Source organism: Orycteropus afer, unplaced genomic scaffold (assembly GCF_000298275.1).
Source record: "Orycteropus afer afer isolate SDZICR_OR568_19922 unplaced genomic scaffold, OryAfe1.0 scaffold00145, whole genome shotgun sequence".
Classification (NCBI taxonomy): Eukaryota; Metazoa; Chordata; class Mammalia; order Tubulidentata; family Orycteropodidae; genus Orycteropus; species Orycteropus afer.
Genome location: NW_006921732.1, coordinates 6,665,764 through 6,683,232, shown reverse-complemented (window position 1 = coordinate 6,683,232; position 17,469 = coordinate 6,665,764). Strand labels below are relative to the sequence as shown.

The 17,469-nt window shown below is 38.2% G+C and overlaps 1 protein-coding gene across 1 annotated transcript in view; it reads left to right on the top strand.

Moving 5' to 3' along the window:
- The window catches only part of NDC1 (NDC1 transmembrane nucleoporin), a 97,208-nt gene extending 80,762 nt beyond the window's left edge, over window positions 1-16,446 (top strand). Inside the window, 2 exon segments of the mRNA XM_007945924.2 lie at window positions 12,839-12,999; window positions 16,383-16,446. Coding sequence (XP_007944115.2) covers window positions 12,839-12,999; window positions 16,383-16,446 — 225 coding nt within the window.
- The last annotated feature ends 1,023 nt before the right edge of the window (window positions 16,447-17,469 follow it).

The following is a 17,469-nucleotide window of genomic DNA, read 5'->3' as shown; positions in this document are numbered from 1 at the left end:
TTACCTTGCTCCCGGGGACTAAGCACAAGCCCGCCTGTGCTTACCTAGCTCCCGGAGACCCGGTCCCTCTCGGGAGGGTAACAAGGGAAAGTGTTCAGTGCAGATCAGTGAGTAAGCACAAGCCCGCCTTGTTTCAGTACCTATCCTTAGGTTCCTGAAATCTGAGAGAATACTGTTGCTTTAAATATCCAAAATGGTTGAACTGCTTGTAAACATTCAAAATGGCTGTTCCAGACAGCCAAAAGTTCACAGCTCCGTTTGTCTTCTTTTTTGCTGTTTCTCTTTTTAGTCATCAACTATCAGTGTAGTCTTCTGTGCAGTCTTTGGCAAGCAGGGCTGATTTTTAGGTTAATTCTTAGGTCATGACACCACTTGGAAATATCCAAACTGTCATGGATTGTTCACAGTCCACAGCTCTGTTTGTCTCCTCATTCACTGTTTTCATGCAGGTTCTTCTGCTAGTTGGAGTTTAGTCTACTTCTGTAGCCTTCCTTTCAAAGCTCAGGATTATCTTCAGTATCTGTGTCAACTGGGTTCTATTTTCTTTATTGAAGAGGTTCTGTGTAGTTTGTCTGCCTGTTCCGCCATCTTACTGGAACCTCTCCATCTTCTTTTGATGTTTCCTTCATCGTTCAATATTTTTCCTATAGAATCCTTCAGTATTGCAACTCAAAGCTTGAATTTTTCTTCAGTTCTTTCAGCTTGAAAAATGCCAAATATATTCCTTCCTTTTGGTTTACTAACTACAGGTCTTTGTACATTTCATTATAATACTTTGTCTTCTCAAGCTACCATTTGAAATCATCTGTTCAGCTCTTATATTTTAATATTTCTTCCTTTTGCTTTAGCTACTCTGTTCAAGAGCAACTTTCAGAGTCTCTTTTGATCCCCATTTTGGCCTTTTCTTCCTTTCCTCTCTTTTTAATGACCTTTTGCTTCCTTAATGTATGATGTTCTTAATGTTCTCCTATAATTCATCTGGTCTTTGGTCACTAGTATTCAGTGCATCACATATATTCTTTAGATGGTCTCTAAATTCGGGTGGGATCTACTCAAGGTTGTATTTTGAATCTCATGGACTTGTTTTAGTATTTTCAGCTGCAAGTTGAACTTGCATATGAGCAGAGTTGATGGTCTGTTCTAGTCAGCTCCTGGCCTTGTTTTGACTGATGATATTCCCCAATTTTATTGAAACTCAATTCATTTTACAAAAATCACACTGCTGTAGAGATATTCTATGCACCAAAAGCACTTTGTTCTCACTTTCCTCACCTTGAGAATTCCTAGTTCTTCTTATTATTCCACCATAGTTGGTTATAACTGAGTATAGAAGGAAGATAATCTATTTATTTGATTGTAGTCATTATTAACAGGAAGGTATAAATCACAGATGCGTCAAAAGGTCCAGCCCTTTTCCTTTGAAACAAGGGGGTTGGAATGGAGGGCTGGGATAGAAAGAGGCAATGAGGTTTATTTTTGAGAATGGGGAGAGAATAAAGAACAGGGCCAGTGACTTGGTACTTAGCTTCTGCGTGTAACTATGTCACCCTCCTTGGGTGAGACTTGTGGCATCCATTCTCCCTTAATCCACATAGCTGTCAGCCTTTTGGTCATATCCTGCAGTCATCTGATTTTGCAAACTCCCTTATCATCTTTCTTTCTCCACTCCGTATCTTGAGATTAAGGAGTTCTGGTGGTATAGGGGTTAATGTATTTGGCTGCTAACCAGAAAGTTGGTGGTTCGAACCCACCAGCAGCTCCGCAGAAGGAAGATGAGGCAGTCTGCTTCCATAAAGATATACAGCTTTGGAAACCTAATGGGGTTGCTATGAGTTGGAATCAACTCAATGACAGTTTAGTTTGGGGAGTTTATCCTGAGATTGATTGTAATGAGTAATTCATTGTCTGCATGGATCATCTATCTGGTACTCTCCCTCACAGTTCTTTGACTTCTTCCACTTCATTACCCACTTATATACTTTTCAGTCTTGAACCCCACCCCAGCATTCCACCAACTAAGTCAGAGTCCTTAACCTTTTTTATGCCAAAGATCCATTGGTAGTTTGGCAGAGGTTATGGACTCTTTCAGAGTAATATTCTGAAATGTATAAAATAAAATATTTAGAAGTAGAAAGGATATCAGTTATACTGAAATGCAATTGGGAGCTCTGCTGGCTTAGTGCCTAAGGCATTTGACTGCTAACCAGAAAGCTGGTGGTTCCCCATCAGCCACTCCTCGGAAGGAAGGTTGGGCAATCTACTTCTGTAGTGATATCGTCTCAGAAACCCAAGGAGGTGTCGCTATGAGTCAGGTCTGACTCGAGGGCAGTGAGTTTGGTTTGGTTTTTGTTTTGAAATGCAGTTATCAAAATATTAAATTTGTGATACTCTAATATGTGCATTGTTTTATTAATACATTAATTAACAAGATCCAGCAGTGAGTCTAAAAACAATCATCATTTTGATACAGTGATTAGCACAAATGGTATTTCAAGATGTTTGCAACAGTAGTCATGGGATATGAAAATAGTGGTGATTTCCATTGGTAAAGTCACAGAAACTGTTTGTGCTGCTCTGAATTACTACTAGTGTTCATAATTGAAGGAAATGGTAAATTTTAATGAGAAGTTAATGAAGTTAAACATACTATCTTTATCCTAACATTTATAGACCTGTATAAGAACCCTTGTTTTGAACACAACCCTCTCCTGCCCTTGCTTCTGTATACTTTCTTTGGCTTTACTAATATTTTCAGTTCCTTTCCCCTTTGTTCTTTGTCTTTCAGCTCCTTTCTGGCTACATGTATCTCTTTTCCTGTTCAGCCTAGACCTTATAGCTATTACTTCAACCACTTTCTTATAAATTCCTTCTGTCCTCTTGTCTCCATGTCCTTTGACTATTCACACTCAATGGTAAAACCTCAAGGGATCAATCCCATTACTATCATCCATTCATTCTCTTTTTCCTATCCCCCTGCTAAAAGGGCAAGGAGGCCACATCTTCTGACCTCCTCTAACTGCACAAGAGGAAGACAGAATCACTGTCAGTAGCTCAAGGCTCATTACATGCTGCCTCCCTCCAGCCCTTTCACCAACCCTGACACCAACCGTTCCTCCTGCAGCACTCACCACCTTTCTGCTGGGTTTGATAATTCACTACAGTGGCCACACAGAACTCACAGATTATGGAGTTTATTAGGGAAGCACCAGGCTACAATTCAAGTTCAGGAAAAATGCTCAGTCTCTCTTAGCCCGTCATTTCTCAGCCAACTCTCTCTTATAGTCTCTCTCCCAGCAGTGTGTGTCCCTTGGTGTCTCTCTCAGCAATGTGTGTCTCTTGCATCTCTTTCCCAGCCGTGCGTGTCTCTCAGGAGCACGTGTTTCTCAGGAACACATTTCTCTCAGCAGCATGTCCTTCTCAGCCAGCAGTCAGAGAGAGTTCTGCCTCTAGGAGGCCTCCTTTTGAGCCTGGCAGAGTGGCCAAACTAGCCAATTATAACATCAGAATTCTAAGCACGTGAGAGCAAGCGAACTTCCCAGAACATTACTTTGTGCTGCTCCCAATAAAAATACCCCACGTGGATAACTTTTATAATCAGGAGCTCCTCAGTTGCTCATAGCAAAATTCACCATGGAGTTTACAAAGACTTATGGCTAGAAAAGCCATACCAGGTAATTTACTACACTACACCCCTCTTCCTCAATGTTACTCTAGACCCTTAGCATTCTTGTCCTGGATTATTCCAGTGGCCTTTTGCCCCTAATAACCCTTCACATGTGGATATTCTTCATGTTCTGACTCCAGCCCCTCTGCTGTTCTTCCTGTCAGTGCTTAGTTCTAGAAACCACCATGAACGACTGGTTTTTCCTCAAATAGTTCTTCTTTTCTTAATCTTCTCAAATTTGTACATGATGGCTTTTTGTTCTGCACCCAGAACACATTTTTCTTTTTCACTCTGGGTGCTATATAACCCCCATTTCAACACTTTATTTTGCTGCATTTTAATGATCCATTTACTCTTACTCTCTCCTCTATTAGAGTAAGGCAGGGACTTTGTCTTATCTCTATATTCTCAGCATCAGTAATGGTACCTGGCAAATGGCAGGTTCTCGTTAAATGCTTGTTGATGGCTGTTGGATCGCTTCATGAGCGATTGAGTGGACAAAAGGTTCTGTTCCAAGGCCTGAACTGAGTGACAGTCCTGACGCAATAGGTTGGTTGCAATGATCTCAAACTACCCATCCATATTAAGAGGGAGGGATGTGATATGACCCATAAAAGCTGTTACATGTTTTTGGTTTTATGTTAGATCTAGAAGGGATGCTTGATCTTACTAAAGTTCTATGTACCTCTGTAATTTAAGGCAAGTTGTACAATAGGAGCTTCTGGGTGTTCCTGAGAAACAATTCCATGGAACTGTTCTATTCTTTTGTGTTACTTTTCAGTATCAATAGCATCAGCCATATCACTGAATCATTAATTGCAGAACGTGAAAGGAAAGGAGAGCCTTTCACTCTTCAGAACATTCAAAGGGTGAGGAGCAGAGTAATGGATATGCTAGAGCAGTGGGCCACAGTGGGCCAAGCCATCTTGGAGAGATCACAGTTATTACAAAGGGTTCAGGAATTCACACACATTTTGCTGTCATCTGAATAATTAATGTGTATCTGATACATTTGCAGCTAATTTTCAGAGGTTTCCATAAGCTATTTTGGTTAATTAACTATAAATTTATTTGAAAGCATTACTGAGTAAATGATAGTTTTTTGTTATTACTGTTTTCTCCATTAGTAGATGGAGAATAATTACTATCCTTTAGAATTTCTTTCTCTCTATCTCTGTGCATTTTTCTTTTTTCCCCTTAAAAAGGGTCTATATATAAAATGTTGGTGACCAAAATGGTAGAGTATGTTTTAAAAATTTTAGAATGCCTTCTTTTCCTTGAAAAGGCAATGCCACCTTGGTGTAATTCAGCCTAATATAAAATGCTAATATTTATTATATTTTGCCTCCTCATGGGAAGGTCAAACTCTGGTCTTCTTGGAATATTAAAGTTGACTTTTATGCTATTCAAAGATCTAGTCATCCAGGAAATATTTAGTTATCAGGCAGGTACCATGTGCTAGGATACAGGATAGAAAAAGATAGACATGGTTGTTGCCCTCCAGAACTGCAGACTGTAAGACATACAAATGATTAACTATAATTGGAGTAAGGGCTACAGTATAGAGAAATGCAGGATGATCAGAGAATATGTAACATGATAAACCTAAGCTAGTCTATTCATGTCCTTAGCCCATTTTTCAATTTTTTTTTAAAAGTTATTCTTTTTTGTGTTTGTGGTAAAATATATATAGCAAAAAGCTTGCTATTTTAAGTCATTCATTTTTAACTTAAATTTATTTAAAAGGAAACTTTATATTAATATTGTAAAAGGAAAACGTGTTTGACTTGCTGTATATAAGAAACAGGTCACAGTCCATTATCTTAAATTCTGGGATATATTTCAAAATTCAGATTTTATTTGAATTAAAAAAAAAATAGTATAGTATACATATCATATATAACCCTGCTTTTGGTATCTGAGGTAGAATTGCTTTAACCAATACATTAATATTTTCTCCAGTGAAATATCTGAATATTCATGTTAAGTAGGATAAAGAATATACATAGCTATATGTCAGTTCAGGTCAGATTTCACTGCCAGATGAGTTAGGTTAGGTTAGGTTTTGCCTCTATAAGAATTATAAAAATGTTTTGTTATTAGGAATTTTTAGGTTTCAGAATTAGGGATAAGGCAGTTAAAGTGAGAAAAGACAATAATTTTAAATTTCAGTTAGATACTATTGTTTGCTGAAGAACTTAATGCTTGCACATCTTTTGTTATAAAGGAAAATTAGTGAGGATCAGAGAGATGTTAAGGATACCAGCACTGGTGGGGCAGTGGTTAAAGTGCTCAGCTGCTCCACGGGCGGAGGGGGGATAAAAATGAGGCAGTATGCTTCCTTAAAGAAGCTTTAGAAACCCTATGTTGTTTTTGTTATGTGCTGTCGAATGGGACCTGACTCATAGTTGACCCCTCCTTAGGTTTCCGAGGCAGAATCACTACAGAAGTAGATTGCCCCATCCTTCTTTCCGAGGAGTGGCTGGTAGGTTAGCAGTCAAGTGCCTTAGGCACTACGCTACCAGAGCTCCTTAGAAACCTTATGGGGCAGTTCTGTTGTGTCCTGTGGGGTTACTATGAATCGGAATAGACCTGATAGCAGTGGGCTTGGGGTTTTGCACCATTAAGGTCTGTTGGACCTAATTTATTTTCTTGAGCAGTTCTAACTATTTGCAGATTGACATTTTATAACTTTATTCTTTCTTAGAGACCTTTAAAAATTTTCTTGCAATTACACATACATGTCCACTGGATCCTTTTGAAATCTAAGGTATATTAATGAGATTTTCAGGATTTTATTTTTCTGCCCACAATGGTAAAGGGAAGAAAATTGCCAGTATGTTAAACAATTATGTAGACAAATTGGTGAAATTGATCCTATAAGAGAAATTTCAGGGTATGAATCTTCAGATAATAATATTCTAGATTAATTTTCTAAAACTCAAGAATCAGTAAGCAGCAATATACTTTTAAGGAGAAAAAGGAAATCATGTGTGGTTGCTTGAACAATTTCTCTTAGAAAGATCAGCACGAGGCCGGTCCCCATGAGGCGGAGGTCAAAGATGTCCCAGATGTCCAAACTACCATGCCACTCCATCATTTCAGACATTAACTCCTCCTCCTCCTCCCAGTAATTTCCTCAGTCTTAGGGTTCTGTATTTCGCTGTAACGCCTCAGAGAACTCACGAACACCCAAGGGTTCATCTCACGTAGTAGTGGTGGAGGCTGGCAGGCTGGCGAGTCCCGGGTCCGTGAGTAGGTCTGGAGGATCCTCCCAACTTTCGGGGTTTGATAAACCTCGATCAGCAGATCAGATGACGGCTGCTGTCCCAAATCCAGGGGTGAGATGAGGATGATCCAAGACACAAAGCTGGAGCAAGAGGAGAGCAAGCGTAGGTATACCCTCAGGGAAGCAAAGGGTGGTGATTTGAATTATACCCTCCAGCAAGGCAGGACTCAAGATACATTCCACCTGTGTTGCCCCAACAGAATTAACCTAAATCCCATCACAGAGTCGATTGCCAGTCATTATAGGGAATGACTACTACCAGCTGCCCAGCCAAGTTGATACCTGACCTTAACTACCACAGCACCCCAAACAGGCATGGATAATGGGATTTACAAAACATCACAGAATGGAGGACAATGGCTAGAAGGGCCACATCAAGCAATTCACTGCAGTGGTATTTTCATCCAGTAAGTCATTCAATGGGAAAGACTTCATCCATAAGATTTTATAATAAGCACGTGAGTCATCAATTTTGCTAAAAGGATGTGTGACAGTGTTTCATTTTCTGTGATATTTGTGCACCAAAATTTATTTTATTCAGTTCATACATGGATAAGTGCTGAAGGCAGGTGTGTATACAAGATGATTAGAAGAAAATAGATGATGTCAAAGTGAAAAAAGTTACTGGATTGATAATTTGAATTTTTGTTTATAAACCTAAGGATGAAAATGTTTTATCATTATAGTGCGAAGAAAATGCTGTACTGTTTTCAGCCCAGGTCTGAGCTATTAAAATTTTCAAAAATACTGCATTTGATGATGTAAATGTAAGAAAAAGAACCAGAAGTAATGAATGATACACTAGAACCTATTAGATATTTCACTTGGAAATCAGTAGTTACAAGATGGGTATGTTCTAGGTTTATGCATGACAGTTGTCCATTTTAGGTGTATAAAGCTTCAGAACCTGGAAGGATGATGTAATAATGCTGGGCTCTTTACCTTTCTTCTGTTTTCTTCTTTAACTACAATAAAAAATAATTGATAAGTAATAATAAAATAATTCCTAAGATTTTCAAATAGCAAATTGTTTCAAGATACCTTTCTTTCAAGGAGTGGCTGGTGGATTTGAACTGCCAGCTTTCTGGTTGCAGTCAAATACCTTAGGCACTAGGGCACCAGAGCTCCTGGAAAAATATCCCTAGGATCCCCGAATAATACCTTAGATTTAAAAAGGGTGCATTGGATCTATATGGGTATTTGCAAGAAAGTCAAATTTATTGGCATTTTTTGAAAGGTCTCTGTTTTGATTACCTAGTGCTGCTCTGACAGGAATATACCACACATTGGATGGCTTTAACAAACAGGAGTTTATTCTCTTACTTTTGGAGGCTAGAAGTCCGAGTTCAAAGTGCCAGGCTCTAGAGGCTGGGTGAAAGCCTCTCAACCTTGGGCTTCATCTCTGCCTCTTGCTTCTGGCCCACTGGATCTGGAGGGATCTCTTAACTTAGGCGTCTTCTGGCTGCTGAGACTGACAAACCCAAGGTTGACAAGTGAAAAGTCACAATCCCGGTATTACCAAACCATGTGGCAGGCTATTGATTCAAGTCCAGAAAAAGTTCCAAGATCAGCAGGGCAACATGGCAGGTTGTGGAACAATGACATGGCTACATGCAGGGTTCAAGTGTGCCATCAGCTGGACATCTTCCTTAAAGTTGTTACTTATATACTGGAAGCAGCCCACATCCCTAAAGCAGCTACTCAGCTGCTCCAGTAGATCCACCGTGGAGTTGATTACCCATCTTACTATGGGGAATAACTACATCTAGCTGCCCAACCACTCAGCCAGGCCCAGGCAAGTTGACATGCAACCTTAACTACCACAGTTTCTAAGAAAAGAATAAAAGTTATAAGATACCAGTCTACAAATAGTTAGAACTGCTCAAGAAAATATATTAGGTCTGACAGACTTCTGGAACCAAGGGTAAAGAGACAGGTACAAAATAAGGAGGTTTGCTTGTTTATTTATTTCACGATTATGAAGTTTATTAGGGAAGTACCAGGTTACAATTCAGGTTCAGAAACACTCAAGGATACAGTCCTTCAATCAGGACAGCCTCCCCTCAGCCATGCCCTCAGGTATGTCTCTCATTGGCTCTCGGCTCCTTGGCCTGCCCTCTGCTCTGCTTGAACCAGTGTTAGAAAGCTCTTTTAGCTCTGCTGATAGGTACCCAGAGAGGCACTCCACTCCATTAGCAAGCCTCTTGCCTGAAGGCACTCAGCTTTCTCATTTCATGGGCCAGGAAGCCCACTGCTTTGTCTCATGCTAGTCTCTTAGTTCTGCTGCAATTTCTTTGCCATTCTGTCTTTTGCTGTCTCTGGCCACCTCAGCAAAGTGTCGCAGCTCTCTCTCTCTACAGGATTGAATCGGAAAAGTTCAGTGTGGGGATCTTGGGTCCCAAGAAAGCTCTCCACTCCTGGGTCTTGTTTCTTATTGGTAGTAAGATACCCCTTTCCGCCTCTGAACTGGCTCATTTTAAGCCTAGCAACATGGCAAAACTGACCAGTCCCCACATTAGGGTTCCATATACCTTATTTGCATGGTCTCTTATCCCCATTGGTGCTATGTACCTTATTTACATCATTAGTAAGCCATCCTTTCCCATTGGTGGGCCACGAGCACCTCACATTTGCATAGTCCCACTCAGTCATTTGATGGGAATCTCAAAGACCATGGCTAGAAGAACTATTATTAATTAATTTGCAATACCACAGAACCTCATAAGGTACCTGGAATAGTACCTGACACACACAGTAAGATGGTAGAAGTGCCAGCTGTTGTTACTAAGTTGTTGTTCGCTTATTTATTTTTTTCCTTCACCCAAGTTAGTGTCTACCCTCAAGTTAGTGGTTTGCCCTCCCTTTCCCACTTACCCCTGGTAACTATCAAAGAATATTTCTTTTTTTATGACACCTTTTCCTTGACTTTTTATAATAGTGGTCTCATACAATATTTGTCCTTTTGTGATTGATTAACTTCACTCAGCATAATGTCCTCTAAGTTCATCCATTATGTTTCACAGATTCATCATTCTTCCTTAATGTTGCGTAGTATTCTGTTGTTGCGTGTACCATAGTTTGTTGATCCATTCTTCCAACGATGGGCATTTAGGTTGCTTCCATCTTAATATTATTGTAAATAGTGCTGTGATAAGCATGGTTGTACATGTATGTATTTGTGCCATGGTTCTTTTTTCTCTAGGATCGGTACCTCGTAGTGGAATTGCTAGATCATATGGTATTTCTATTTCCAGCTTTTTAAGGAAGCATAATACCATTTTCCACAGAGATTGTACCATTTTACAATTTCACCAGCAGTGTATGAGGGTTCCAGGTTCTCCACACTCTACCCAGTATTTGTTGTTTTCTGTTTTTTTGAACTTTGCTATTAATGCTAGGGTAAGATGATATCTCATTGTTATTTTGATTTTCATCTCTCTAATGGCTAATGATGGCAAGCAGTTCTTCATGTGTTTATTAGTTGCCTAAATGGCTTCTTTGGTAAAGTGTCTGTTCATGTTCTCTGACTTTTTAAATTAGAATATTTTTCTTTTTGTTAAGTTATTGACATTTTCTATAAATTTCAGAGATTAGCCCCTTGTGCAATATGTTGTTGCCAATTTTTTTTCCCAGTTTGTGAGTTCTATTTTCACTCTTTTGGTGAAATCTTTTAATTCATAGAATGTCTAATTTTTAGGAAACCCTAGTCATCTATTTTGTATTCTGGTGTTTGTGTGTTTTAGTTATATTCATGAGTATATTAATGCCCTGAGTTAGGGCCAGTCTTGGGAAATACTCCTATAAAATGGTTGTTGAAAGAATAAGTGATTGGATTTGAAGTTATCATGGCAGACTGAACACATGCATCGAGTCTTGTTTGTTCCCCAAAACCCCACTAAATTATGGTAAAAGGACTTTTAAAAAGATATAAATTCATAAACAAAAGAAGAGACAACAGTAACAAAATTTCAAAGCTGGAAAACAGATGTTTTGAGATAACTAACTTAGCACATCCCAGAGGCAAATCCCAGGTTGGCAGTGAGAAAAGCATCAGGTAACTCTGGAACCAAGGGTAAAGAGATAGTACAAAATAAAGAGGTTTGGGTGAGAGCTGTTTGAAAATCAGTTAGATCCCTAGACCCTATGTCACTGGGTAAACTGCCCCTCCTTACCTCCAACAGAAGTCTGGAGGCTTATCCTGTAGAGAAGATTGAACATGGGGTCTCTGGACTAGGAGGGTCTAGACACATTTGTAAGTACTGTACTAAAAACACAAAGCTACTGCCAATTAGTGAGCTCAAAAACTCTGTTCCCCACTTGGCTCCCAGAACACTAAGGGCGAGGTGGGGCTGCCAATATCCTGGAAGACTCTTCTCTGGGAACTCTGACCAATCCACATCCAAGAAGAAAGACCTAAAGTGACTGAGTTGGGTGTTCCCCCTAAAATGCCCATGCAGATCACCTCTGGGCAAACCTACTGTCAATAGTCTCCAACTGTGTACTCAGAACTTTTGGTGAGCTCTTTAGGGGGCCCCACTCTCAGCCACAAGCCAAGGATCATCAGGTTTCTGAGGAATGTCTCTAATCCAGAAGATAAGAGATTAAAAGAAGCAAAGAGGAAAAAAGCAGTTTGGTGAAAACAAAACAAAATAAACACATGCTATCATCAAAATCCTCAGAAATTGAGGATGCTAGATCCTTGAAACAAAAATAGGGTGCTAAGATTCAAAGAACACTCAGATGACAAGAGCTCTTAAAATTAGAAGCATAATTGCAGAAATTATTTTAACTTTTTGTTTTTTATTCTTTTGGTTGTGATATTCACAACTCTAATTATTATGCTTATACTGTGATTTCTTGATTATCGTGTTAGATATTTTGCCATAAAAGATGAATACATTCATATTTCTTTGTTTTTTCTCTTTTCTTTTACTATAGGTTTATCACTTACCTTTGCCCTTTAAAAGATATATCGAAATTATTATATTAATTATATATATATATACATATATATATGTGTGTGTGTGTGTGTGTGTATCTCTTATTATACGTAAGATCAGTTTCACTTGTCAGTTTTAATTCTTTCCCTACCTGTTCCTGCTCACAGATGTTTTATCATCTAGAATCAAAAAGGAAAATACACTAGTTTAGTAAATATTTATGTAAACACTAAAGTGTTGGTCTTTATATGCATAGTAAAGGTACTTCCCAGCTTCACACTTTAAGGCTGTTGAATTACAGCTTCTTTTCAGAGGGTAGGTCAGGACTCCTGCTGAGTCCTCGTAACTGCTGAAGTAGACAAACGTCTCTTGTATGTTGTTAGCACAATAAGAAATACATAGTGATTTACCCTCCCATCCCCACCCACCCTTGGTAACCACCAAAGAATATTTCTTTTTTTGTGAGACCCTTTTCTTGATTTTTTATAGTAGTTGTCTCATGCAATATTTGTCCTTCTATGATTGACTAACTTCACTCAGCATAATGCCCTCTAAGTTCATCCATTTTATAAGGTGCTGCATAGATTCATCATTATTCCCTAATGTTCTCTGTGTGTGTACACACACAGACGTACACACACAGACATGCACACACATACAGACTGACATACATATGGGAGCTCTGGTAGTGTGGTGCCTAAGGCATTTGACTGCTAACCAGAAGGCTGGCAGTTCAAACTCACCAGCCACTCCTCAGAAGGAAGGTTGGACAATCTACTTCCGTAGTGATACCACCTTGGAAATCCAAGGAGGGGTCACTATGAGTTGGAGACAACTCAGTGGCACGTAACAACAACAACAAATATTTATATATAAAATCTTAGTATTTTGGACTAAATTGGCTTAGTTGTAACCTGAACTAATGTGTTTTCTTTCTTGTTCTAGGCAGTTGACAAGTACTTCAAACTTCCTCATGCTTCTAGTAAACCACCTCGGATTTCAGGAAGCCTTGTGGACACTTCTTATAAAACATTAAGATTTGCATTTAGAGCATCACTAAAAACTGCCATCTATCGAATAACTACTACTTTTGGTGAACATCTGAAGTAAGTTTATACCTCTTTTGATCTATGACAGTAGTCCACTTTGAAGAGTTCCCTTGGAAATAGGTGTGAGAATTATAAAGGCTTATGTGTTGAAAGTTTTTTTTTGTGGATCTTCATGATTCCCACTGTGAACTAAATAGCTTGGATCTAGACATAATATTTATATTTCAAAATTTAGTCAGTCATATAAGCTTTGGGACTTTCAGATAGACAAGAGAGAGGATAGAAATTTTGAAAGCAGCAAATGTAGTTATATGGTTTTTTTTTTCCTTTTCCTTAATTACCAAAACATCATGAAGAAAATAAAAAGAGAGAGGGAGAAGTACCTTTCCAGAAAAACATTCAGTATTATTCTTTCCTTACATCTTGGTTAGCAGACTAGAGTGTGGGGTGAACAGAGTATTCCGTAAATGAGTCCTTGATGCTTGGTGACTCATGCTGGGAAAACACTGACAGATCACAACACCTTTAGAAATGGAACCAGAGAGAAAAACCACAAAAGCCTAACCTGCTTCTATTTAGTTTCATTGATGATTCCTGCTTTTCTTTCATGGAATTGTCTAGCAAGGCAGGATGAGGGAAAACCAGTTTATTAACTAATGGTAATCATAATTATAAATAAACTATAGAACACATGAGAGAGTGCTCTTTTTTTTTTTTTTCTGTATGCATTCAATAATTAATTTAGAACCTCTTTACATCACCTGCTTTGAGAAACAGTGTAGATAGCATTTCCTTTCACTTTTGCAGTACTGGGCTGCAGCCAGTCCCTATGCAGCACTTTAATTCTGTGTTGGACTATAATAGAGTTGCAGGTGATCCTCTGTCCTTAAGAGGTTTATGAACTTGTTTAAAAACAAACATAATACAAAAAAGAAATATTCTTTGATGGTTACCAGGGGTGGGTGGGGAAGGGAGGATAAAGCACTAACTAGAGGGCAAAAAACCAAAATTAACAAACAAAACCCTACTGTTTATTGAGTGTGTTATAGACCTGCACTGGCCAATATGCTAGCCATGTATGGCTATTTAAATTTAAAATAATTAAGTTAGGAGCTCTGGTAGCGTAGTGTTTAAGGCATTTGACTGCTAACCAGAACGCTGGTGGTTCAAACCCACCAGCCACTCCTCGGAAGGAAAGTTGGGCAATCTGCTTCCCTAGTGATACTGCCTCAGAAACCCAAGGAAGGGTCGCTGTGAGTCGGGTCTGACTCGATGGCAGTGAGTTGTTTTTTTTGTGTATGTGTGTGTAAGTTAAATAATAAGTTAATTCATTTTGTCAGTCATACCAGCCACATTTTAAGTGCTCAACAGCCACATGTTACCAGGAGCTACCATACCAGGCAGTGCAGAGAGAGAACATTGTCATTATTGCAGAAAATTCTGCTAGTCAGTGCCCTAGACGGTAAGCTTAGCCTTTTACATATGTCTATCATTTACTCTTCTGAAAGAGCCTATGAGGTATAGATATGATCATAATTGTACCAATGTGGAAATTGAGGCTCAATGCAGTTAACAATTGGCCTAAAGCATAGTCTACTGAATGATAGAATATAAACTTGAAATTGGGTCTTTTTTGCTCTTAAAAATTCACCTTGAAGTCTTCTGCAACAATGGAATAGATATGAAGTTATATTGATGATAGAGCAAAAGCCAGGAGAAAAGAAAATAGGGATTTATTAGATAAGAAAGAGAGCAAGATGACTGCCTTGGTTTCTTATCTCTGAGAAGAAGCATTCTTTATGTATGTGCTAAAATTGATGAGATTAGTAGAAAATAGTTTGCACAAATATAGGACAAAATGATAGGTTGGAGAGAATGTTAAGTTTGGAGTTCAGACACCTGGATTTAAGTGTGGTTACATCACTGACTTTCTGTGATTGTGGACACATTGCCCAATGATTTTAAATAACTTGCTTGGAACAGTGTAGCTAGTAAGTGGTAGAACTGGAGTTCATACCCAAATCTTTCTGACCCTCAAACCCTAACACTAGTGCCTTTTCTCTTAACAGTAGGCTGAGTTGTCTCCCTAACCTCAGAACCTTTCTGATAGGATTTACTCTTTGTGAAAAGGTGTATTATTAACCCCACTTTACTTCATTTGGCGTTAGTAGCGATAAAATGAGATCAAAATTATGTAAAATCGTTTTACATAATATAATATTATGACAACTATTATTATTATAAAATACGTCCTTTATTCACTATCCAAAATGTGACCACTAAGAACCAGGTATAAGTAATCTCTTGAGCTGTGAAAGTTATCACAGGTCACTTATTCATTGGAGATACTCTCTCAGGACCTTTTTACTCTTAATATAGGTAAATTTGATTAACTGGTTTTCCAGCCTACAACATATTAAAATTTTTTTGAGGGGAAGAGATAGCTGCTAGAGTCAAGAGTAAAAACCAGAGTAAGGCATGATTCACTGCCTGCGAGCAGAGGATGGAGCACAGGACAAACAGCAGAGTGGTGTTTAAGAGAGCTCGGTGCCATTGAGAGACAAACAGCCTTGCTAGCACCTAGAAGGCATCTCTGCACAGTGAAATATTTGAAATGGTTCAGTTAGAGGCAGCTACGTGCTTTAAGACAGCAAAGATGTGTGTGAGACATTTTAGGATGATTTCTGGCAAAATTATGAAAATAAAACTTGGCGCTTTTAAAAGTGGTGACCTTTAGTTATCTGGAATTTTATCATCCAGTAATGATATATTACTATTCAAGAACCAGAAAACCAAAATCTTTTATTATATTTAACCTCTCTGCAAAGTTTAAAAGGAAGTTTTATATTAGTTTCAGTATATATTTGCCCTAATTCTGTCAAGGTAAAGTATTTTCATGGGGGCAAGGGTAGGGAGAGAACTCAATTTCCCCATCCAAGACCTAACTTATGTTCAAAGGGAAAAGTAAATCTAAACCACCAAGCTGTTACCTTTGAAAACGATTAGTGGAGTCTATTGTGTTTTAACCAAACATTTTGGTTTAAAGGATTTTATATTAAAGGCAATTCAAACACTCCACAGCTCAAAGATAATGTTGGGATCTGGTTTAAATAAAATAATAAAATCCAGAAAATGTAGTGCAAGGGCTGGAACTTTGCACAGCAGGTTCCACAGCAGAGCAGGTTAAAGCTGATGCCTTCACTTGTCAGTCTTCATTTTCTTTGGTCTTTTTGGAGGTAGAAACATGCTATTGCTGAATGCTAAGCCCTCTTCATTAGATTAAGGAGGGTTTTCATCCAACGTTTTTCCAAAGTACTAAATAAGTGAAGATTTCTCTTCATTTTTAATTGTTTTGAAAAATATTGACTCTGTGCTCTGTGGCTCACTTAATATGCTTAATGTAAAATAAAGCTTATGCTTTGAATTTATGTTTCATTTAGTGCTGTGCAAGCATCTGCAGAACATCAGAAAAGACTTCAGCAGTTCTTGGAGTTCAAAGAATAGTTAAGTAATATAAACTGTGTTCATTACACTGCTGATACAACTACAGATGGGACAGTAAATGTTCAGCATTCTTGGATCAGAAGAAAATGGACTAATTAGACGCTTCCTTTGTCGTGGTGGTTGCTTTGAAAACTATACTTTAATGGGAGAAATCATGGAAAGAAATTCTCAACAGAATAACCAAAAACTGCCTTTTCTGTACCGATTGCTTTTTGTGTGTGTGGTATAATAAAGTCTTTATTCAATTTTACAGAAGCATGTACAGCAGTAGGACTGTCTCTAGCTCATATAACTTAATAATAATAACTTGAAAATTTTTAGAATTTACTTTTGAGAGGAGTGGAGCCAGTTCAGGGGTAAAATAGTTTGACTTGATGCAGTCTTCCTTTTTAATCATTCGAAAAGTTTAGCTCTCTCTAAACACGAATACATAAACTTTTTTAGAGTAGTTTCTGTTTACTGAAGGATAAAAATGGTAACAGTGGAGAAAAATTCACAGGAAAAATACTGTTTAAAGGACATATTTTGTTAATCTGTTAGGTTGTGTTTTTGTTTCCAGGGACAAATTAAATTTGCATGATTGTCCAAAAAAAAAAAAAAGTCTCAATTTACAGATGCCAACTCTATATAAAGGAATGTGGAACAATTCAGTTCTTAAGTTACAAGATTAAACATGCACATTTGGTTTTTGAAAAACAATTGACCAGCATCTATGAATTTATTTTGTATCATGCTAGTAAGCATTAAGTGTATGGATATTTTCCTGACTAGTTTTGCTTTCTTTTTCTAGAACAAACATTAAGTGATTGCAGAGTTTTTCAAGTGAGAAAAGAAGTTTTGCAAGAAAAGTCAGGAAACTACCCCCCCCAACTCTTCATCTTCATTAGATCAAATTATTTTACAGAGCTTGTCTGGCTTCACAGAGGGAGCAGCCTCTGCTGTGTTAACTGGCTAATTAAAATATATTAGGAAAATCTTTACAGCCAGAAACAACTTAGTCATCAAATAGCAAGTGAAACCAAA